General features: G+C 44.5%; 1 protein-coding gene across 1 annotated transcript in view; it reads right to left on the bottom strand.

The window, feature by feature from the left end:
* Window positions 1-770: 770 nt before the first annotated feature.
* Window positions 771-23,991, bottom strand: part of COL9A1 (collagen type IX alpha 1 chain) — an 86,838-nt gene continuing 63,617 nt past the window's right edge. The window contains exons 30-38 of the mRNA XM_052651689.1: window positions 23,735-23,806; window positions 23,202-23,237; window positions 22,306-22,350; window positions 20,923-20,955; window positions 17,183-17,329; window positions 16,811-16,865; window positions 15,131-15,319; window positions 9,049-9,126; window positions 771-958 (exon numbers count right to left, since the gene is read on the bottom strand). Of these exons, the coding sequence (XP_052507649.1) occupies window positions 771-958; window positions 9,049-9,126; window positions 15,131-15,319; window positions 16,811-16,865; window positions 17,183-17,329; window positions 20,923-20,955; window positions 22,306-22,350; window positions 23,202-23,237; window positions 23,735-23,806 (843 nt within the window). The remainder of the gene's footprint in view (window positions 959-9,048; window positions 9,127-15,130; window positions 15,320-16,810; window positions 16,866-17,182; window positions 17,330-20,922; window positions 20,956-22,305; window positions 22,351-23,201; window positions 23,238-23,734; window positions 23,807-23,991) is intronic.

The following is a 23,991-nucleotide window of genomic DNA, read 5'->3' as shown; positions in this document are numbered from 1 at the left end:
GAACAACTGTAAGTGACTCCTTTTCATTGAACACAGCTATAAAAAAAAATGCAAGAGAGTAAGAAACCATATTTATTGCTTCTTTGGTACAACCAGAGATGTGACCTCAAACCTTGAAAATAAATAATCTCATCAATAAAACTACCGAACGGTGGGGTATTAAGATTCTTTCTTTGCTTTCACATGGACGAGCCCAAAATACAAATGGGTTTGGATACAGTACAGTTCAGCAGAAAGGCAAGCCGATGCTGAGAACCCCACGGGTGTAAGGAAACCACCTCAAGTGGCACAGCAACTGCAGAGTCCCCAGGAGCGCAGTGATGGGGGTCTTAAGCACCAATTCTGTTGACAGGAATGGGGCTGCTTCTTAGCTAGTCTGGTAAATCCCTGCAGAGCTGGAACGAGCGTCTCAGGACATGCGCTCACTACAACATGGAAGAACTACTGCAACTGAGGTAAACCAAACCGCGGTCTCTGTTTATTGGCACAGCGGCCGTGACATACCACACACGGATAGCACACGCGAGTTCAAGAGCCTGGGGACGGGACTGCCGATTCACTCAAAGGGAGGGGTGTTGTCTGTCTGTCTGTCTGATCCATTGCTCTGTGGCTCCCCTCAAAGAGAAAGGAGAGAGGATTTGCTGAATAGCACCATTGTCCTAAACCTGATGCTCAGATGGGGCTTCTAGGTACCACTGAAGGGGCCGTCTCTCCCCCAGGCGCCTTCTTCAGGCGTGGTTTCCACCGACAGCCGCGTGGCACCAAGCCCCTCACTGACTGGGACCTTTGGTGTTGAATGCCCGCTGACCGGCCTGCATGGTGCAGGACGCTGGCTCGCAGAAACCAGGGGGGCCCGGGGGGCCTGGGGGGCCGGGCACACCGGGGATGCCCGCCGCCCCGGGGGGCCCTCGCTCGCCATCCCGGCCGTTCCTCCCGTAGCTGGCAGGACCCGGGTCACCTGAAACACACAGAGGGCGTGCTTGTGAGCAGGACACCCGCAGATGCAGAAGGCACTGGGCCCCTCCCCAGCCCGGCAGTGTCTGCAGAGGGCCTGGAGAAACGCTCGTAGAAACGACGGGATGGCCAAACCAGATCTGGATGGTGGGACAGGATCCCTTCATGGCAGTTGAGTCGCTGAAAAATTAAAGGTGTTAGGAGACCCCAGAATCTCTCATCCCCTCTCCCATCTGCCAGATACAGCAGCCTCTCCACACAGACGTCTGCTGAGCCCAGGAACAAGCCGACTCAGATGCCAAACACACCTGGACCTCAATCTCTAATAGTTCATCGATACAGTTTGTACTTATTACATAATGAAATTATGTTGGACCCAGTGGGTTAAACAGTTATTCCATCATCATACGTATATTAATCATTAAAATGAATTTCACCTGATTCTGACTTTTTAAACTTGGCTACTAGCAGATTTAAAATCATACACGCCAACTCGCATTTGCACCTCACGCTGTATTTCTTCAGACCACGCTCCTGTAGCAGCCACCCTTATTTCTAGAGGGTGATCAAGTTCCCCTGGGTGCCCCTGGGTGGTTGGAAGATGCAGACAGGCAAGCTGACGCTGGAAGGCCTAGCTCTGCCATACAAGTCACTCATCTCCCTGTCTCCTCATCCACAAGATGGATGATGCCTGCCTTAGAACTATATTCTCTGCCTGAATGCACCTGATGAATGACTATTGGAAAATTATTGCTTTGTGTCTCTTAGAAGACTGTGCAATGCACCCCACAAAGCTCCCTGAAATCCTTCTCATCAGAGCTATATCCCAATAGGAACGACACAGTGCCCTAAGCTCTTGTGGGGGGTTTCTTTCTTTTGTCAAGTCCAGAGATTGTTTGGTTCCTCCCTAAACCAGTGAGGCGTGGAGTCACAGACCCCATAACAAAGAGCCACATTTCTGCGAACATTCTCTCCATTGCACCAGCATGCTGTCACACGATGCCTGCAAAGGTGGTGATACCAGAGGCATGTAAAAGGAATCCTGTGTGCCAGGATAACACAGTGTTTACAGAGATCCTCCTTTGGGTCCGGGCTTCCCTGTTGGTTCAAATGGTAAAGAATTTGCCTACATGCAGGAGACGCAGGTTCGATCCCAGCGTCAGAAAGATCCCCTGGTGAAGGGCAAGGCAACCTGCCATGGCTGGAGAATCCCAGGGACAGAGGAGCCTGGTGGGTTGCATGGGGTCACAGAGAGTCGGACACGACTGAGCGACTAACACTTTCATTTCTCCTCGTGTCCACAGTCTTAACCTGGCTATTAAGCCAAAAGGTGGAAACAAAATTTATATGTTCAATTATATTCACTTAGATTTAGTTCCTTTCCCTGTTTCTTGGCAGTTTTTAGTTTTCTGTCCCTATTTTCAGTTCAGTTCAATCACTCAGCCGTGTCCGACTCTGCGACCCCATGAACTGCAGCATGCCAGGCCTCCCTGTCCATCACCAACTCCCGGAGTCCACCCAAACCCATGTCCATTGAGTCAGCGATGCCATCCAACCATCTCATCCTCTGTCGTCCCCTTCTCCTCCTGTCCTCAATCTTTCCCAGCATCAGGGTCTTTTCCAATGAGTCAGCTCTTCACATCGGGTGGCCAAAGTATTGGAATTTCAGCTTCAACATCAGTCCTTCCAATGAATACCCAGGACTGATCTCCTTTAGGAAGGATTGATTGGATCTCCTTGCAGTCCAAGGGACTCTCAAGAGTCTTCTCCAACACCACAGTTCAAAAACATCAATTCTTCGGCACTCAGCTTTCTTTATAGTCCAACTCTCACATCCATACATGACTACTAGAAAAACCATAGCCTTGACTAGATCGACCTTTGTTGGCAAAGTAATGTCTCTGCTTTTTAATATGCTGTCTAGGTTGGTCATAACTTTCCTTCCAAGGAGTAAGCGTCTTTTAATTTCATGGCTGCAGTCACCATCTGCAGTGATTTTGGAGCCCAGAGAAACCGTGTTTATCCCATCTGCCTTCTGTTGGTCTTGCTGCAGTGATCTGGTCTTTTTTAGCAGCCTTATTACACAGCCCACATACTTTTAGCAGGAAACTACATTAGAGACACTGCTTTACACATAACATTCTTCCCCTTATACTTACTATTAGGTCCACAAATAGCCACATTACAGGACAAAATGTAGCAAAGCTTTATACATCTCAAGGCTGTAGACAAGCAGATATAAGTAATTTCCCTTCATTTATCTCATAAGACTTCATTTGACTACAACAAGTGATGAAGCAGGTAATTCTGTGTTTTTCTCTCAAGACAAAGTCTACCCCTAACCCACAGCCTCTGTTGACAAGGCTTTAGCAGACCCTGCCTTTAAGCAGAGCCTGTTTAGATTTCCTGGCACGGAGACAGTTAAAGGTTGAGTTGGTCTTTTAAGGCTTACAAAGAGAGGCCAGATATAAACGCCTTTAAGTGGTCAGGCTGGACAAACGGCAGCCCATGAGCCAATGGCGGGGTTGTGAACAGTGTCATCAGGACACAGCGTGTCCGCTGTTTGCACATTGCCCTGGCAGCTCGGCACTACAAAGCACAGATCTGAGGTGCAGCAGAAGCCATCTGGCCCTCAGGGCTCAAAAAGCATGGTCCTGCAGCAGGGGGAGGAGAGGGCGGGAAAGGAAGAGAGTGGCATTGACACAAACGTGACCGCGCTAAACAGCCAGCCAGCAGGAGCTGCTGTGTAGCACACGGAGCTCAGCTGGCTGCCCCGTGATGACCTGCAGGAGAACAGGAGGAGGAGCGGGAGGGAGGTTCACGAGGGAGGGGGTATGTGTATACTTATGCACATATGCATATATATGCTTACATATGCAACGTGTGTGTGTGTGTGTGTGTATATATATAGTTGTACGGCAGAAACCTCTTTTCAACTCTTACGGGGAAGAGAAAGCACGAATTGAAATTGCTCTCACTCTGCTTTGCCTCCCTCGTGGGTGTCTGAGCTACACTAGCAGCCTAATAATTAGAGTTTTCTGAAATTTCAAGGACCTATAAAATGTTACTGCCAAACCTTTCATGATTTTTTAAAAATGAATGTCTGTGTAATTCTCTGTATTATCACTAGAGGGCAGTCGTGTTACACACACACACACAGAGGCCCAGCCTCTCGGTCCTAACAACACCTGCAGTGCAATAAAAGGGACTAAGACACAGGCTTTAAAAACAAAACAAAACATGGAAATCATTTCCAGCATTCAATAGGGAATTTCTTACATTTCTCACCTTGTTCTGAGCGTTTGACAAAGCACATATGCTTCAGGAATTCATGTATAAAGTGGTTTGTTTACGTAAGATCCCCACACCCCAATAAAAGAGTGGAGACAAGACAGCCGCAGAACAGGGGTAAATGACTATGTTAGACTCAAGCCCAGGCTTCCCAGGTGCCACTGGTGGTAGAGAACCCACCTGCCAACGCAGGAGACGTAAAGGGCTTGGGTTCAATCACTGGGTCAGGAAGATCATGGCAACCCACTCCAGTATTCTTGCCTGGAGAATCCCATGGACAGAGGAGCCTGGTGAGCTACAGTCCATGGGGTCGCATAGAGTCGGATATGACTGAAGCGACTTAGCACACACACAGACTTAAGCTTAAAGCGAGTGTGCCCTTTCTGCCTGGGAACTTCTTCACTCAGGATCCACAGGCAAAGCTCATCTATCTGCAAACCTTGAACAAGAAACCTGGTGCAATAAGTGCGAGTCAGTCTAACATCCGGGTTCATGTTCACACACAACCATCATTTAAGGTCCTCATTCTCCCAGCACATTTAGATACACAAAGAAGTCAGGGCCCACTCTTAAATATCTTTTCTTCAAATCCCCAGAGTGGGAAGCAACTGGTCCCCAGTGAACAAGTTCAGTGGCAACAGGCAAAGAGTTACTGGTGGAGAGACACTCCCCAAAGGTCTCTGTTAAGAGACAGACACAGGAGAGGTGAGGGCAGGGGGCAGGGTCTAAGGTCCCAGAGGCCTTGCTCAGTGTGGTCCCCACAGCTCTGGGACGGGGGCAGAAAAGGAAATGTGCCAAAGTCAGGGGCCAGAATGGTGAGACAGACTCAGCACACACCTGGACCGTCTGCACGTTACTCGAGAACATCACAGCACATCACAGCAAGAACCTGCACACGTGAATGTTGGCCTTGTCACTTACCACCCAAGAGATCTTTGTCAAGGCCCGTGACCTTCATGAGTCTGTATTTCCTCAAACATAAAAGGAGGAATAATAATAACTAAAGGTGCAGAATGGTTGCCATAAGCCAGGTGCTATGCTAAGTGCTTTCCAGGTATTAACACATCGACAGATCCTCCTCAGTGAGGAGGGTCTATCCATGCACTGGAAGCCCAGCTCCACACTCCGCCCCTCTTACACACCTGCCCTGCCCACCTCTGGCTGTGAGATGCAAACTCGACCATCTGTGTCCACGTTTAGACGACAGGGCACTACAGCCAAAATGACAGTCCCTGCAGTTGTCATGGTAAGAACCCAAGGTCTGTATCAGACGATGGACCATCACACCCCCAAGGGGCATGCAGTACTTCACAGTGAACATGCTGAGGGAAGGAGGGCAGACAGTGGGCAAAAACAGTCCAGAAAGAGCAGAGCCATTCTGACAACTGACCGATAATGAAGGTATTGCACTTCTTCCAATACATCAGCTATGTTAGCACCAAGAAAGTGAAAGTGGAAGTGAAGTCACTCAGTCGTGTCCGACTCTGTGACCCCATGGATTGTAGCCTACCAGACTCCTCCATCCATGGAATTTTCCAGGCAAGTGTACTGGAGTGGGTTGCCATTTCCTTCTCCAGGGGATCTTCCTGACCCAGGGATCGAACCCAGGTTTCCCACATTGCAGGCAGATGCTTTACCATCTGAGCTGCTAGGGAAGCCCAAGAAGAATGACCAAACGAACTTCTTTCCGTTTAGAAGGACCCAAGTCCCAGATTCAACAACAGGTCGCAGAATATCCTATTCTGCCAGTTCCCTCCTTTACTTAAGATGTGTGTTATCTATGAGGCTCCAGACAAGTCCCTGAACACAGCCCTGGTGAAGGGTCCTAAAGTCCACCCACCGTCAGGATTGTGAGAGACCAGAAATCACGTTCCTACCCACACTCCAAGCTCTCCCAAGGATATTTAAGGCAGCCCAGCTACTTGGTGACGTGATCTCCTGGGACCAGTGCTTTGCACTTGTGGTCTGGAGTCACAGCAATTCAGCAGACGGAGGGTCTGAGGTGTTAGGGGCAGTGCTGACTGACAGAAGGTCAAGAAAAATCCACAAAGGCTGAGCCAGGGTCCAGCTCTGCACTTCAGCCATCTCGAAATGCAACAGTGCGTTTGTTACATTAATAATAGTTCTAATAACTGGCATTTCTGGAGCATCCACTATAGCCAGAAACTGTCCTGGGCTCCTTTCATGGATTGATTGTTCTTTAATTCTCAGAATTAGACTCTCTGGGAGATGGGATTATTGGTTACTATCTCTCTTTTGTAAGTGGGGACACCGAGGCACGGACCCAGTCAGGAACTAGCCCAATGCCATAAAGCTCGGAAGTGACGGTCAAGGTGTAAAGCTAGATATCTGAATTACAGAGCCCACACTCCCAAGGGCCCACTCTCAGAGGACTCGATTTAGAGGCATAATGGCCCCAAAATCTCTTGTTCAGGGACCTGATGGATTTGGGAAACTGTTCCCTGAGTATGTTTAGGCAGAAACACGGGGATATGAGCCAACCCGAAACTCAACGATCCAGCTGGTGCCTCAAAACGGATGGTAGACACAGATCCAACTGCGTGCTCGGGAAAGTGAGCCTCCATTCTTTAAAAACTAATCTGTAACTGACTTCACCCTGCTGCTGCTGCTGCTAAGTCGCTCCAGTCGCGTCCGACTCTGTGTGACCCCATAGACGTCCCCGGGATTCTCCAGGCAAGAACACCAGAGTGGGTTGCCATTTCCTTCTCCAATGCATGAAAGTGAAAAGTGAAAGTAAAGTCGCTCAGTCGTGCCCAACTCTTAGTGACCCCATGGACTGCAGCCTACCAGGCTCCTCCATCCATGGGATTTTCCAGGCAAGAGTACTGGAGTGGGTTGCCATTGCCTTCTCCGCTGACTTCACCCTAAGTAATATCAAATATCCCCTCAACGAAAATGTACCTAAAGCACAGAAAACCACAGATGGGTAGAACCAGGAAGGGAGGGGCGAGGGCTGGAAAAATGCAGCAAGGAAACAGAGAAGGGCAGGCTTCTGAGCCCTGGACAAACCTGACTTTAACAAATCAGATTTAAGCCTTAACTCGAAGACCAACATGTAGTCATTTTCACAAGGAAGACCAGCTGAGGGTCACGTAGAGCTGCTGGGGATGACTTGCCCTACCTGACCACTCGCCCACACACGGATGGCTGGTGTCCTAGAAAGCAAACCCAGGGAGCCCCTTCTAGGCCAAGCAAGGGTCCCGGGGCACCATGCAAACTGCACAAATACAAGCTGGTCTCCACCTTCCTATTTTTAAATGCAATATGGGATTTATCAACAGATTTTTTTGAAAGCAGAAGTCACCAGATATGATCATGTATTTTTGGTAAATTGTGCCAGTAGTACAAGCTGCTGATCCAGGAACTGTAATTTGTCAACAAAATGGGAGAAGGAGAAATTGTCAGGATCTCCTTCAAATACATAGATAATTAGGTAAATCGTAATGAGGTTATTTTATTAGCCTTCAAACACTCTATTCCTACCACAGATAAGAGAGACGAGCCCTTAGTAAAGTCTGTTTTCCTTTTCTTTCTGCTAGACATCCATCAATGAATCCAGGCTTTATTGTTTATTAAAATCTTCCCTGGGTCCCATTCAACTCCAGCCAGATTTTCTTTCCCTTTCTGATCACAAAGGCTTCCTTTTCCAATCACAAAAATTCATCAACTTGTGAAAACATCTTGACAGGCCCACCAATTACCATTTTAGAAAGGCAGCGTTTGAGCTATCTCCAAATGCATTCATACTTTTTAAAATTCTTTTAAATGAGAAAGTGATCACCAGGAGTAATGAAATGGATAATTAGAAAGCAACGATGTTTGGGGGCTGCAATTATAGCCATGATTGACTACGTAAGCCTCCGGCAGAATTAGAAAACGATCATTTCTTTGCTTGATTTCCCTCAACCAAGTTTTTCAGATCCACGGCGGGAGTGTGGGCCACCCTCCTTCTGCACAAGTCCCCTCCCCTGACCGGTTTCCTCAGGGGCTTCAGGGGGCCTTCCTGAGCTTTGGCCCTGAAGCACTCAGAACGTTTACTGGAGGCTCAGGCTATTCACACTCTTCACCTGAACTGGATTTCAGCCCCCAGGAGGCCGCTTCTGCACTTGGACTTGGCGGTCACATCCAGCGGATTCACGTGGGGCAGCCTGGACCTCGGCCACAGAGTAGCCGGTGTGTAAGGAGAGCAGACACCCAGTGAGAGTGCCCACTCTCACTCAGACACGACTGTGTCACCTCAGTCTACCCAGCTGGGCTACATTCTTGGAGTGACTTTTGCAAGTAGGAATGTGCAGGTTTATTTATTTTGGGATATGGGTTTCTGGAGGGTCCGGGTGTTTGAAGGAGAAGCTTTCAGAATAAAATTTCAGTTATTCCCTGTGCAACATGAATAGCTGAAAACTTGGATTCATCTTCCTGTTGCTCTGACGTTTTAGTTAAAAAAAAAAAAAAAAAGAGGAAAATACCACTGGGCTAGAAATGGACAGGGCCCCATTCATCCAGAGTTTTATAACAAGTGCATTGTGGCTGGACCTCCACAGCAATGTTTAAAGTATTTATTTAAGAAAGTAACATTTCAAGACATGTATTCTTCTCTCAAAGAATACAGACATGATTTACAGACTATTTAACTCTTCATTAAAGGTGGTCTTCAAAAATCGATGGCGGTCATTATTATCACATGATAAGCAGAGGTAGTCAAAGAGCCATACTTTACAGTGTGATCCAGTTCAGACCGCCTGCTCGATACCACTTCCCACCTCATCCTGCCTTCATCCTTACCTGGGAGGCCAGGAGCTCCTGGCAAACCTTTGGGACCTCTTCCTGGGGGGCCACGATCCCCTCTTTCTCCTGCATCACCTGTGTGTCATTAAAGAAATGTTATTTTTCTATATGTCTATAAAAATGAACATAAAGCATAAACATAAATTCAACTTAAAGCAAAGCCCACATTCAGAAACCAAAAAGTCATGAGGTTGCCACAAACTAGGTCTTACTAAGTACATAGCAAGGCAAAAATCGAGTTAATTATATTAAGATATCTAAGGGGAAAAAAATCAAATGATCATCAGTAGATGCTGACAAGCCATTGATACAACATTCAATAAAATAAGTACCAAGCTACTTCCCTAACATGATGAAGTCCATCTGTCTCAATCTTGAAGCTGGCACAAAGCTTAACAAGAAACACAAGCAGCAGTTTCACTGAAGTCAGAACATTATTAATACAAACATGCCCACTTTATCACTATTATTATTTGGTTTGCACCATCCCTGCTTTCAGGTGATATGACTGTTTTCTGAAACCCTAGAAAATCAACTCAAAACCTGCTACAGACAATAAGAGAATTCAGCGAGGTACAAAATACATGGAAATCAATATTCATTATATATATAAACAACAACAGAAAGAAGAATCAGGAAGAAGGTCTGTGAAATGATGCCCAAGACATTGTTAAGTGTAAAAAGCAAGGCCCAGATGACTTACTAAAGGACAATGTGATTTGCTCCTAAAAGGACATGGGGAAAATATATATATATATTCATAGATCCTTTATAGTGTCACTGGTAAGGGTATGTAGGAAACTAAGAACAGCGACTCCCTGATGGAAGGATAAAGAAAACCAGGCAGATGGGAGGCAGGGATGGGACAGACACTCTTCACTAAGTATTTTTTTATACATTTAAAAACTCTTGAACCATGTAAATTTAGCATCACCAAAAATAAATTAATGAAGTTTCAAAATGTAAAGTGTGCTGTCACAGTGCCTACATTTCATTTCTGTCTCATTATTTATAGCGAATGTCCTTTGGATTGCAACCAACCCTGTGCCTTTGCAAGACCGTTGATTGAATTCAGGAATTCAGCAGCCACAGAACAAAACCTGTATTCATTATCCTGGCCCCTGCAGAGGCCAAACTTGGAAACTTGGCCTCATTAACAAAACACCCTAATACCTTAGTTAACAGGTGTTAAATGACATCGACTATGCCTAGTAGAAGACAACTTCTACTACCCCATTAGCACAGTAGTATGCGATTATTATACTATATCCTTAGAAGAGGCAATGGCATTTCACAATAAGTTCTATACGTCATCTTTTTATCCAAATATTCGTATCAATCCAACCTCATTAAATACCGACAGGTTTGTTACAATTTAAAAAACAAAATCACGCACAGAAAAAAAAACAGGAAGAATATCTGCACAGCCATCTGTACATTTGTCAAATAGTCAAAAGCCTCTAATTAAGAAATGAACGTTTAGTAATCATACTTTGACTTTGGCTGTGAATGTCCTTGTGTGAACATTTATATGATGAATCAACATTTTGAAGATAATTTAAATTTTATAAATATTATGTAAGGATATACATAATATTCAAGCTCAGCTTGAACTCATATATATAAACTAGCTATTTTTTACACCCATCATCAATATAACATTACTATAGTAGAAGATAAGACAATTAGCATTTTAAAAACTAACAGCTTATGCTCTCTTGTTAACTCGGCAATTTAAATGTCATTTGACTGTAATTCTCAAGGCCGGCAGTGAGAAAGTGCCACACTTTCTGAAAACACGAGATGAAGATTATAAATTAAAATGCAACTTTCACAGCAATAGTGACAGTTAAGCACATTCTAGCATGAAGCCACACCAACTTCAAAATGTTTGCAAGGAATAAGACCACTGCCTCTTTAAAACAACTTATATATATATGTGTGTGTAAACCAAGTCATAGGAAAAGATAGATATAATGGGTGAAGTGATATGATATTTCTGGAGAGAGATGAAAAGCCTTAACAAAAAATCATAATTCTAGAACCGAAAAATACAAAATCTGAAAGTAAAAACTCATTGGATGGAACCGCCAGCATATTTGGACACTGCAGAATGAAGGGAACACAGCGTGGTAATGTTAATTAGCAACACTGTATGATATGTAGAATAAAATCTTTTACAAATTAAAGAAAAGACCCTTGTCTTAGCTTCGATGCTGTTTCTGGAGGTCAGTCATGGAAAAACAGGTTCTCGACAGGCCCAGGACACAGCCACACCGCAGCCTGCAGCAGCTCCGGTGTGTGAGCTCTGCTACCCGCAGGGTTACTCTGCTTCAGCAAACACTGGCCACATCCTCCAAGGTGTAGGAGACCTGGCCTGGGAACTAAAGCCCACCTTTGTTAGCCTGTTGTGTCAGAAAGGACATATAAAAAGCATATAAAAGATGCTTTGGATACAGTATGAAGGGGATAGACACTTTGAGTAGAAAAATAGCTTTTTATGTTCAGAGTGGGGGAAACTAGAGAAATTCATATTGCTCCAAAATTGCTACTGAATTCATCTATTTGGAAGCCATAATTGATGCTCCATCTTCAAGTGAGGATCAACACCGGGAAAGGTGAGCTTCATGTGTGCCGGGTATACCTTCCCTAGCTTTCACTAACACAGACACATGTCTGCTTGAGGCCCACTAAAAGATTTAAAGATACACACAGCCTGTCTCAAAGGGGCTTAAAAGTAACAAACCACAAACATTTATAAAGAGTATTTATGACAAGAAAGACTTATTTAATTCTAAGCAAAGTGAACCCAGGTCCAGTCAAGGGTCACCTTCCATGAAAGGAGCACACAGCTCTAACAACGTTTGTGTAGAAGTGTGTAAAACATGTCGACAAAAACAAAATACACAAACACAATGGAAGCTTTGAGTGTGGTCTGAGGCTTATTTCTACTAGCTCCTGTTAAAAATGTTCCACTGTGTTTTTCAAAGTAACTTTTAAGGAAGAAAACAGTAATTTGATTAAGATACAGCCTGAACTGTTAAAAGCTTAGTAAAACTGATTTATTAATAGTTAAACTTGTCTGCATACGAATTTCCCTGGAAAATACCCTCAAAATGACTATGGCAAACCCAGACTCCCATCATCTCTTCTGTTATTAAGGATGAAGAAAAAGGCAAAGAAACACATCTCTTCTCTGATCAGTAAAATGGTAAAGTTTCAAGAGTGGAGTATTTACTCTTAGGGAAAATTTGAGCTCTAAACTTTGGGCGTTAGAACACCACGTGTTTTCTACTAAGTAGGACTATTAACGTCTGTGGAGGACAAGAAAGGTCAAGGCCAGCTACCTAGAACCGTACATCTTCAAACATGTGTCAACACTGAAAGATATAGAAAATCTGATTATTCCTTTCTGCCCACATCCCAATTTTAAGAAGTAAAACTGAGAGAAGATGCTGCTTTAATGGAACCCAATGCCAAGAAAGGCATGAAGGACAGGGAGAGAATGTTCATTAGAAAAAAGAAAAGAACAGCCTCACTTCTAGTTTATAAATTACGTCATGAATCCCAGGAAACAGGGGGAAGTCCCAAATACGATCAAACTCTGCTTAATGGATGGACTCGGTGCCAGAGACACGTCTTGGGTTTCCAATATAGAAATATAGTTTTCTTTCCTCCAAAATAAGGTGCACGTGCTGAGGACCACCCAGACACAACTCTGCTCTGTGACTCCCAGCTTCCCAGGAAGTTCTCAGGTCATGTCCCATGTGTTAGGAGTGCTCCTCAGTCCTGTGTGCACATTCAGATCACCTACAGAATATTTTTAAAGTCTGACACCAAGTAACCAGGTGGCACTAATGGTAAAGAACCCGCCTGCCGATGCAGGAGATGGAGGAAACGTGAGTTCAGTCTCTGGGTATGGAAGATCCCCTGAAAGAGAGCATAACAACCCACTCCAGGATTCTTGCCTGGAGCATCCCACGGACGGAGGAGCCCGGTGGGCTTACAGTCCGAAGTGTCACACAGAGTCGGACAAGACTGAAGTGACTTAGCACCAAGTAACCAAGCCAAGTGGATCGCAGTATCTGGGAAGGGGCTGCAGACATGGGCAGGGTTGAAGGCTCCTCGGGTAAGTTCCGTGGGCAGCCCGGGCTATCTCCCCTGGGCAGGCTGTCCTGACTCAACGAGCACACAGACCTCTTCCTTCCTTAGACGGAAGATGGAACTTCAGGAGCTGGCTCCTATGAACTCAAGGTTAAGCTCAGCCCCCAAAATGGGGGCTTCCTTAGAGCTGGAGAAAACAGGGCTGTGATCCCCATCACCCTACAAGGCGGTCCTTCCCAGGGAAGACAGGCAACTGCCCTGCACGAGCACATCTCCACTGGGGACCCCTCTCCAAAGTCTCTGACTCAGGGAGCCTGGGTGGGCGGGAGGATCTGCCTTCTGAACAAGGTCTCTGGTGATGCTGAGGCCACGGGGACCACTCTTGTGAATCACCGCTCTTTGGTTCCCTTTAGTGACCGCACACAGGCAGAGGAGTCACCGTGGGCTGGGGCACAACAGAGACAGCTAAGCCAACAGTCCGACCACGGTATGGGCTTCCCTGGAATGATTTACTTTTGCGGGTGAGTGCAGCGTGATCACAGCAAGTACCTCCAGTACGAATCCCTGAACAGAAGCTCAGAGCGGGACTGAGATGAATGGCTAAGGAACCTTTCGGAGAAGAGGTCCAGCTGAACTCACAGCTCTCTGCATAGTTGACCTGTCCAGCCTCCAAAAAACATGGCAACTGTGCCAAATTCACAAGAGGCCCCAATTAGGGCTCTTTTTTTTCTTTTTAACATGCAGCTCTTCACATGCCAAAAAAAAAGGTAGTGAACAACACTGTTCCAGCTGAGGGTGTTGTGAGCTAAATGCATCTCCCATTCAATTATAGATCCAGAAAGACAGCTTGCTTGACCTCTGACCATTTGCACCATATTTATCCCTAATTGGACTATCACTGTCTAAAAAACAAATCTCTCTCGTTTTGTTTTTTTATTGAAGGATAACTGCTTTACAAAATTTTGTTGTTTTCTGTCAAATGGAAACTTACATTACCATATGTAAAATAGATAGCTAATGACAAGTTGCTGTATGGCTCAGAAACCTCTCTTGTTTTTGACACCACGTTTTTCTGAAGTTCCTAGAAAGCTGTCAGTCACTCATCGTGATACAGAAACTCCACACTTTTCATCCTTTTGGTAAATTATCTGGGGCACACTGCCCCCAAGCTGACCTACTCACCTGAACTAGCAAGCACCATCTGAGGCAGCCCATTCTTCTGCAAATTCTGCAGAATACCTAACACACTCATAATCCTATTTTCCTACAAGACACCAGTTTCAAGAGCTTAACTTGCTTTAAATAAAAGAAGAAAACTCTCTCACACCCTCTCAACATGTTAAATAAGGAATACAGTTGTACTTCAGAGCTGAAAAAAATAATCCATCAAAACTGATATACAATGTCACTCTTTAAAAGGAGAGGGGGGTTTCCCTGGTAGTCCAGTGGTTAAGACTCTGCCAGTGTAGGGGGCATGGGTGTGATCCCTGGTCAGGGAACTAAGACCCTATATGCATATTTTTGGCAGAGCCAAAAACAAATAAAAGAAGAGGGAGGCAGCTTTAACTCGCGATGAGAACTGCTAACAAGCCTCATTAGTTGAAGTAATAGATAGAAACACTCCAGAGCCAGTCGCCATCTTAGAAGACCTCTACAGTGATTTCAGGGTCTCAAAAAACAAACAAAAAATCTGAACGATCCTGAAGTTTATCTTGAACTACAACCAAAGCAGCATGAGTGGAAAAGATCAAGAGCGAAAGTCAAGGAACCTGAATTCTGGTATTGGGTCTACTGCCATCACACACCAAGGTCAAGAAAATACCAAATGACAGTGTTTTAATCTTCACCAGCCCCACAGAACAGAATGATAATTTCACATCACAGACACCTGGCACTTGCCAGGACAAGTGAATTCACCTAAAAAAACAAAAAGGCCAGTGTGTGTTTCTGGTTCCACGTAAGTAAAAGGCCTTACCTTTAGGGCCCCTCACACCGAGAGCGCCAGGGGGACCCTTCATGCCCGGGAGGCCGCGGAGTCCCATCTGGCCTGGAAAGCCATTCTCTCCAGGGGGGCCCGGGGGGCCGGGGGGTCCAGGCCGTCCAGGGAGGCCCGAGGCTCCGGAGTCTGGACGCTTGAGACTCGCAGCCATCTGAGCAAAGTGCTCTACAAGGCAGTAAACAAAACCACGCAGGGAAGTCAGACACACATAGGCTATTCAAGGGAAATGCAAACTATTTCAGGTGCCTTTTTTCTAAATGCGTCACCAGAGCTTCAGAACTGGGGGTGAGGGATGAATAAAGCCCAGCTGGCTTTCCCTTGGGGTTTCTGCCCCGAGGTGTCACTGATGCCGCTGTGTTCAGCCCTCTGCGGGGAGAGCTGGTCCTGCTGCCTTGAGGCAGGGGAGGGGATAGAGAACCTTAACCTTCAGGACCCAGCCATTTCCAGAAGGATGAGTGTGTCACCCAGAACCTGGCTGGTTATCTGAAAACCCAGGATGCAACACAGCTGTAAGTGGACACCCTGAAGCTGTGTCAAAGCCAAGGACATTGTCCAGAATCAGTACTAAGATACCGTTTGAGACCTGGGCTCATGTCCTTAGCTTGAACATACTACTTTATGTGAAACATCCTGAGGACCCATGACTTGCTAATAATTCTCCTTCTCGAGTTTTTTTCATGCCTGGAAGATACACCAGATGTTAAAGAGAGCCTACTTCTTGGGAATGGTCACAATCTGTCTTAAAAAATTTATAACTGTGTAGGCTTTTTCAGGGTCCATTAAATAGATCAAGAATCATCTACTAAAACCAGAGAATAAGAACATTTTCCCATTAAAATACTCTAAGGGAAATATTCTAGTGTAATATTTCTTAAAGCTTTGGGTGCGAAGGAGAAAATGAATTTGAAACATATTTCTCACCAAAATTTCTAAATTGGTCACATGTGAATACCCTAGGTGGGCCTTATTTAAGTGAGGGTTAGCATAAAGTCATACTTTTCTCAACATGAAATGCTTAAAATGGAAATATCCTTTCAAAATAAGATGTCTTCAATATTGGTTTCCAAATATAGAGGTGACAATTTCATCCTGGAAAACTCCACGCATCTACTTGACAAGCTAGACTATCTCATGAACACATAAAAGGTAAGTGTTTCTTCATGACAGAATTAGTTCCAACTAGAATCAGACAATAAATAGGAACTGCCATAACTACAGATGAAGGTTAAGAAATGTGAAAATATATATCACCATTTTTGCAAAATTCCAGTTATAGATTTTCTACCTATGTGGTGCATGAATGGAAATAATGGCCTTAAGCTTCTTAAGGGCAGAAGTCTACTGATCATTTCTCATATAATCTGCAGAGAGAGCCTAGGTCAATGCCAGGGACACACCAAGGGGTAGGACATTTAGAAGGGAAAGAGCCTGAGAACTTGTTTTCCAAAGGAAGGGGAAAAGTGCGTGTGTGTGTGTGCATGTGTGCGTGTGTGTGTGTGTGTGTGCGTGTGTAGGCTGACCCAGAAATGTACTACTTTTCCTTGAGGCTATAAGCAAATGGCAACAAACTGTACTGAACAGAAGTGAAATGAACACTATTCAAAATCCCCCACCCTTTAAAGCCTACAAAAAGTCAAGCCATGACGACTTATTTACCTTGTATGACTCTCATGCAAACCTGCTTGATGTGCTGATCGGTCGGTGCTCTGCCCTGGGACGGAAAAGACAAAAGCCAGTCTGTCCACAAACGAGGCCCACAAAGAGGGCATTGTTGAATGGAAAACCGACAGGCTGGGCACGGGACCAGTGGCTGGACTTACAGGAGAACTGGCCCCGCGCTCGCTGCGGAGCAGAGGTAGGGTCCCTCCCAAACGCCTGTCCGCACCCCCAGCCCCCTAGCCCCCCAGACCCCTCCAGTCCCCAGCCCCCAGCACCGCTCCCCCAGCCCCCAGCTCCCAACCCCCAACTCCCAGCCCTGCCAAGGGGCGGCACCTCCAGAGGAAAACCGCGGAGCCGGCCCGCACTCACCGGGGGGCCCTGGATCCCGGGCAGGCCCGTGGCGCCCTGCTCCCCCTGCACGCCGCGCGGGCCGGGCGGGCCTCGGGGCCCTTCCTCTCCGGGAAGCCCCCGGCTGCCTTCGGGCCCCCTCACGCCAGGCTCCCCAGGGTTCCCCGCCTGGAACACAGGGGCGGCGCGCGTAAGTCCAGGCTGAACACAAGGAGGGCGCCTGCTTCAGGCTGAAATGAGCACTGACATGAAACTGTAGGTTCACCGACACTCTGCCTCCCAAGTTGAAAATCTAAGCGCCAATAGGTGTTGGCTCAGAGGTTACAAAGCCTCAAGGTGAACACACGTAATGCCACACAATTAACTCTCCAGTCTCTCAGAATTCCAATTCAAGTAAACACCTTAAAGATCGTTCTTTGGGGCCTAGATATTATTTCTAAATGTTAATGGAAAGAACACAGTTTAAAATCACGTTCTTCATACTTTAAGCCATTTCTAAGAGCAAGTTTGTTTTTAGTAAAACGTGTTACCTCTTTGGGGCCACAGAAAGACTACTGAGTTCACAAGACATGTTATACTGTGTATCACCAATACGAAAGCATAAAATAAAGACATTTCCAAGAACATAAGTTATTTAGCCTTTATAACATTCTTTGGAGAATCTGAGGAAGCCAGATGTATCCAGGAATTATAAAACACTAACGTGAATTAAATCAACACATTTAAAATGCTGCATTTAAAATACCAGAACAAAAAGGGTGAGTCCATAATTTATCTAAGGATACAGGAAGTTAAAAATCTAAATATTAAAGATGCTTAAACCACTACAATATTGTAAAATAATTAGCCTCCAATTAAAATGAATAAAATTCTTAAAAATAAAAATAAAACTGTTATCAAAAAAATAAAGATGCTTAAAAAAGCAAATCAATTATTTCTTTAAAACAAAACCATATACCAGTTAGAGTTTTCTTCTGAAAGCAGACCATTAAAAGCATCTTTATAGTCTTCAACTACAAAAACTGTTTTAAAGAGAAACTAAATTCATTTTTTGTTAAGCTACCTCCAGTGGAATTTGTGACATAGTAGTTACAGTGACTGCTGTTTACAGAATAAAAATGAGAGGATAAAAGTGAAAGAGCGTGGGGGAATGCCACTGCTCTAGATCTGATATTCATAAAGCTGCTCCATCCGGCTTCCTTTTCATACCGTTTCTCTAGGAAAAGTCAACTCATTCAAACATTCAGATGTTTTAATCTGAAGGAAAAATGGTAATGAAGCAATGCTTCCACCAGACACATCTTAAGAAAGCTCAAGGAGTATGCTTTTTCCAATCTCTTTGTACAAAAAAAAAAAAAAAAATGATATTCATCTAAGCCAACTTGTCAAGATTGCTTCTTCAAGAAATTATGGCTTTAAAAAATTTCCTGAGAGTCAGGCTCAAGGGAGAAAGCTAAGGATGTGCTGTGGAACTAAAGCTGGGTATTGTCAGGTCACTAGAATGCAAGGTATAGCAACTTCTAAAAAAGTCCAGTGTGTGTGTGCTCAGTCACGTCCAACTTTTTGTGACCCTTTGCACTATAGCTTGCCAGATCCCTGTCTATGGAATTTTCCAGGCAAGAATACTGGAGTGGGTTGCCATCCCCTCTCCAGGGGCTCTTCCCAACCCAGGGACTGGACCCACATCTCTTACATTCCTGCACTGGCAGGCGAGTTCTTTACTAGTGCCACCTCGGAAGCCCAGACTGCTGCTGCTGCTGCTGCTATTAAGTCGCTTCAGTCACGTCCGACTCTGTGCAATCCCATAGACAGTAGCCCACCAGGCTCTGCTGTCCCTGGGATTCTCCAGGCAAGAACACTGGAGTGGGTTGCCATTTCCTTCTCCAGTGCATGAAAGTGAAAATTGAAAGTGAAGCCGCTCAGTCTTGTCTGACTCTAAGTGATCCCAAGAACTGCAACCTACCAGGCTCCTCCCATGGGATTTTCCAGGCAAGAGTATAGGAGTAGGTTGCCATTGCCTTCTCCAGGGAAGCCCAGATGCTACATTTTAATTTCATCAGTATTCCTTGGGTAGTGACAGAAAAGATGGGGTGGGAAGGGAGGTGATCAATCAAGAGCTAATTCCTAGTACTGCATCCAAATTTAAATGAAATTAACTCACTTTGACACCTGCATTGTTCATCCTTTTTCTTTTATAACTTGAATTCTCACCTTTGAACGTTACTGATTATTTCTAGACAGTGAAGTAGGATTTTCACTATCAGATTCTATCCAGGCTTACCCTTTACAGTGTTTCTCAATCCTAAACCATTTCTGTCGAAGATTCTAAGGCATAAAGATGTTCTTTGAAGCTTGACTGTCACATGGTGTTTAGAGGCTATATGTACACAGGTGTGTGCATTTGTGTGTGTGTGTGTTAGTCATTCAGTCATGTCCAACTCTTTAAAACCCCATGAACTGTAGCCTGCCAGGCTCCTCTGTCCATGGAATTCTCCAGGCAAGAATACTGGAGTGGGTAGCCATTCCCTTCTCCAGGGGATCTTCCTGACTCAGGGATCGAACCCGGGTCTCTTGTATTGCAGGAGGATTCTTTACCGTCTAAACCACCAGGGAAGTCCAGTATGCACACAGGAAAGATAATATAAAATTTTCCATATCGAGGCTGCATGAAGAGCCCTGGGCGGGGCACGGTAACCAAGGCTGGGTGTGTCCTCCCAGAGAAGACTGGGTAGAGGATTGGGCTAAATGTTGGTAATCTAAGGAAAGAGAAAGAGTGCCCCAAACTAGGAGAACAGCACATGTCGTTAAACAGCATATGCCAAGTAAAAAGAACCACAAACAGATGACATCCAGAGAGGTCAGAGATGAGGCTGGTGAGGCTGCAACCACTTCACTGAAGCCTTTGTATTCTTTGCCAAGAGTCTGATTTTATTCTACAAATGCTATTCTCGAAGGGTTTTAAGCACAGGAGGGATAGATATGTAAGCTTTATCTTTTAATCTAGATGTCACTGACTGTCATCTGTTGGACAGAGAGGAGCGGCAGGATTCCAGACAAAGGAAGGTCTTGGGGATTAACGGAAGTTCCTGATAGATGCCCTGACACTGAAGTCTGAGCTTCATCCTTTCTCCTTGTAATATCTTAAATTTGTTATTGTATTAAGGTGTATATTCCTTTCAAAGTAGCAAGTCATTCTAGGTTTGCTACTAATTGATTATATAATTCTGAATACATCTAATCTCTATGAACATCAGATTAGTTTCTGAAAAGTGATAAACTGAAGGAGATGATCATTTTCTAGCCCTAATAGTTATCCATATTTTCTTGTGTACCATGCCTATATCTTACTTCTCCAACTGGAATACACAGGATATTATGAAAATTACTGAAATATTTACAATGATATGACTGACAATGAAATTCAGTTATGTTCTTGTCACTGCAAAGCACAGGTCAGTTCTTGTAAAACAATCCATTTGTGGAAGAGATTACAATATATACTCAGTGAGCCATTTATAATATGAAAAAAAAAAAAACTTCCTTTAGAGTGGTTAGGTCAAAAGGCAGATCCATTTACACTTATGAGTTTTTTCTCCTTTGAACTACTTCACTTCTTAAAGCATAAATTCAGACATTAACTTCCTTAAAGGTAAGTCCTTTTAGAATTGAATTTTACAGAATGATTTCATAAAGCAAAGCATTCTGTTTTTATAGCTTTGTTGATATTTTATTTTTATACCATTACTATTCATTATACTTACAGATCCCTTTGGGCCAGGTAATCCTATATCTCCCTAAATCAATAAAATGAAATCATATTAGAACAATGTATTCACATTTGATAGTTTCCTAAAAAACACTGAATAGGTTATCATGCTGCCAAAGTCAACAGAAAACCATGAACAGAAGAACCCTGACACTGCAGGAAAAAAATATGAGTCAAAATTTGGATTCTGGTCCCAGTTCTGCTATTTAATTTCTTGACCCTGTGTAAACTTTGTAAACCCCCAGCCTTTGGCTAACTCATCTGTTAAATAGTAGGGTTGAATCAGGGCTCTCCAAGGTTCCATCCAGATCTAAAATGCTAAGTGCTGAGAATTAAAACATGTAAGTCAAAAGATATTAAACTAGCATGCTGTTATACAACATAATAGACATTTAAATCAGATGACTTCATTTTTTAAATTCTAGCAGTGTTCTTAAAAATCCCTCAAATATGCATGCTTTTAAAAAAAAGCTTGCATATCTCCTACCACTAGCTCTAGGTATGAATTCAGCTCACGTTAGCACATTGGTGCATGTTCATTACAAAACAAGATGATTTTTAAACATTCTCTTAGCTTATAAAATGAACAGTTTCAACAGAATATAAAATTGAAATCATCCTTTTCTAGTTTATCTAATAGTTAGGAAGCTTTGTCTAATTCAGATGTTACATTTATATTAACTCTAAATCCTAAAAAACCTGAATAAAATATTATTCAGCATTTTCTCCTGAACCAAAAACCCTCTGAAACTACTTTCTGAGAATTCTGTCAGTCCCACAGCAAAGGACCAAATGTGACTTTCCACACTAGGTAGGTCCTGTTTGATTGCATTGTAACCGGAAGGAAGAGCCCGCAGACAGAAGTGCTGGAGGCAGTGATGATTTGTTCTTCTCCCTGCCTTCCTGGAGGTTCAGCAGAAGCCTCCTCTGGATTTGGTTTTAGACTCCAAAAGACCGTGGAAAACACCCACAGTCAAGCTTGCGAGCCACAGCTTTCTATCTACAATAAACTATTAATATAAACCACAATAAAGCTTTAGCTTTGTTTCCATGATAGGCACTATTCATAGACTTTCTGCAGTCTTACAAGAATCACCTGGAATTTCTAGATGGAAAAAAATGAGCAAACGTGCCCTCTAAAGGGAACACTTGGTCCTCTCAGTGCTTTAGGCCAGGTCTACCAATGCCGGAGTATTTCCCCTGCATTTTACTTGACCGTGGCTCAGTTCTGAGGGGTGGTGTGCGAGTTTATGTAAGAAACATCTTAGCCCTGAAAGAAGTCAGCAGGATAGCAGGGCCAGAGGAAAGAAGAAGGAAATATATCTGATACAGTTCAAAACCAGTGAGGCTCCACCAACATCCAGGAAAAATGTCTTACGAGTTCACCCCTTTCTCCAGCTTCACCCTCTTCACCAGAGGCGCCCTAAAAATTAAAAGTCACATTTTAAAAGTTCTTAGTCCCTTGGTTCAAATTTACCCAGTCAACACTGATAAAAATTCAGAAGTTCTCACAGTGCTCCCAAGGTCACACAGAAATACAACATGTCTTTAATGGTTTTCCAATCTAGCTGTCAGGGGCTAGTCCAACCCGGGACACAGACCAGAGAAAGGCCAGAAGATGAAGTTTGAATTTCAGCTAAAGTTAAGGATGAATGACTGTGTCAGCAACTGGATAATTAGGTAAGACTTAAAAAGGGCTCTTATAGGTGGCGGGGGGTGGGGGGGCGGGCCAACCTCAGGACGAAAACTAACTCTAATTCATATGCATTGTATTTGCTAAGTTCTTAGTGAAGAAAAGCCAAAACACTGTGATAAGGCTATGGAGGCTCCATCAGACTGGAGTAAACCCATCTGGTGAATGAGAGAGAGGCCACTCTTTTCAAAGGAAGGATAGTGTGTATTCTGGAAGGCAGGGCCACCGTTAGCTTGGATTATTAAAACAGTAGATAAGGTTACAGACGTAATTAGACCCTGGGCCTCACTCACTATACCGGGTGCTCAGGGCTGGTGCACTGGGACGACCCTGAGGGATGGGATGGGGAGGGAGGTGGGAGGGGGTTTCAGGATGGGGGACACATGTACACCCATGGCTGATTCATGTCAGTGTATGGCAAAGACCACTACAGTATTGTAAAGTAATCAGCCTCCAATTAAAATAAATAAATAAAGCCCTTGGAGCCTCCACAGTCTACCCACACCAGCAGATCAGCCCGTGCCCTCTGCTGGTGAAACACATTAGCACACGTTTCACAGGATTCCAATGCCGGGACCTACCTGTTCACCCTTTGGACCAGGTTCACCAACTACACCCTGCAATGAATAAAACGCGCTTTTTCAGTCTTTTGAGGTTTTTAACTATACAATCTCAAGTGAACCAACTCCACTACTGGGCTGGTGAACAGGAACAAGGATGAATATTCTCCATCTCCTCACTCTCTAGCCAGAGTCGCATCAGACCTGGAGAAACTCACGACAGTGCAAAATCACTGGTGACCTGAAGTGCCCTCTGACCACATTCATGTAAAATGTGACGAGTAAGAACAGAAATTGAGAACTGAATAGGAAGTGTGATTACAGCTGAAATTTTTCCTTTACTCGGCTTTTATTTTTCTTCCATCTGATAAATGATTAATAGATTCTTTTGCTTCTTAATCTCAGCTTTCCGTAATTTTAGAAATCTTTCTTGATAGTTCTCTATGGCAATGTCTAGAAAAATACTCCACTGGGCCAAAAGCAAGCTTGGTTTCTCAACATAGTAGAAATCACCCTTCCAAATAAGGAACTTTCCAGAGGGCTGGATATCTTACCCTGTCACCTTTCATCCCAGGAAGTCCAGGTGGGCCAGGCAAGCCAGGGAGGCCGGGGCTGCCAAGAGAACCCTAAAATAAAACACATCCCCCAGACCTACTGTTACTGCGATGCTGAGAGCACACACACCAGATGTAACTCATGCCTAGGATAGAAGTGCTGCGGTTGGTTTAACGCTGCTGCTCAGACTTCCCACTCTCCCAGATCTCAGGAGAAGACAGTCAGGCCTTCCTCCATCCCACTTCTGAGCTCCCCA

The sequence above is a fragment of the Budorcas taxicolor genome, chromosome 14 (assembly GCF_023091745.1).
Source record: "Budorcas taxicolor isolate Tak-1 chromosome 14, Takin1.1, whole genome shotgun sequence".
In the NCBI taxonomy this organism is placed as follows: domain Eukaryota; kingdom Metazoa; phylum Chordata; class Mammalia; order Artiodactyla; family Bovidae; genus Budorcas; species Budorcas taxicolor.
Note: the sequence above shows the minus strand (reverse complement) of the source record. Positions and strands in the feature narration are given on the sequence as shown.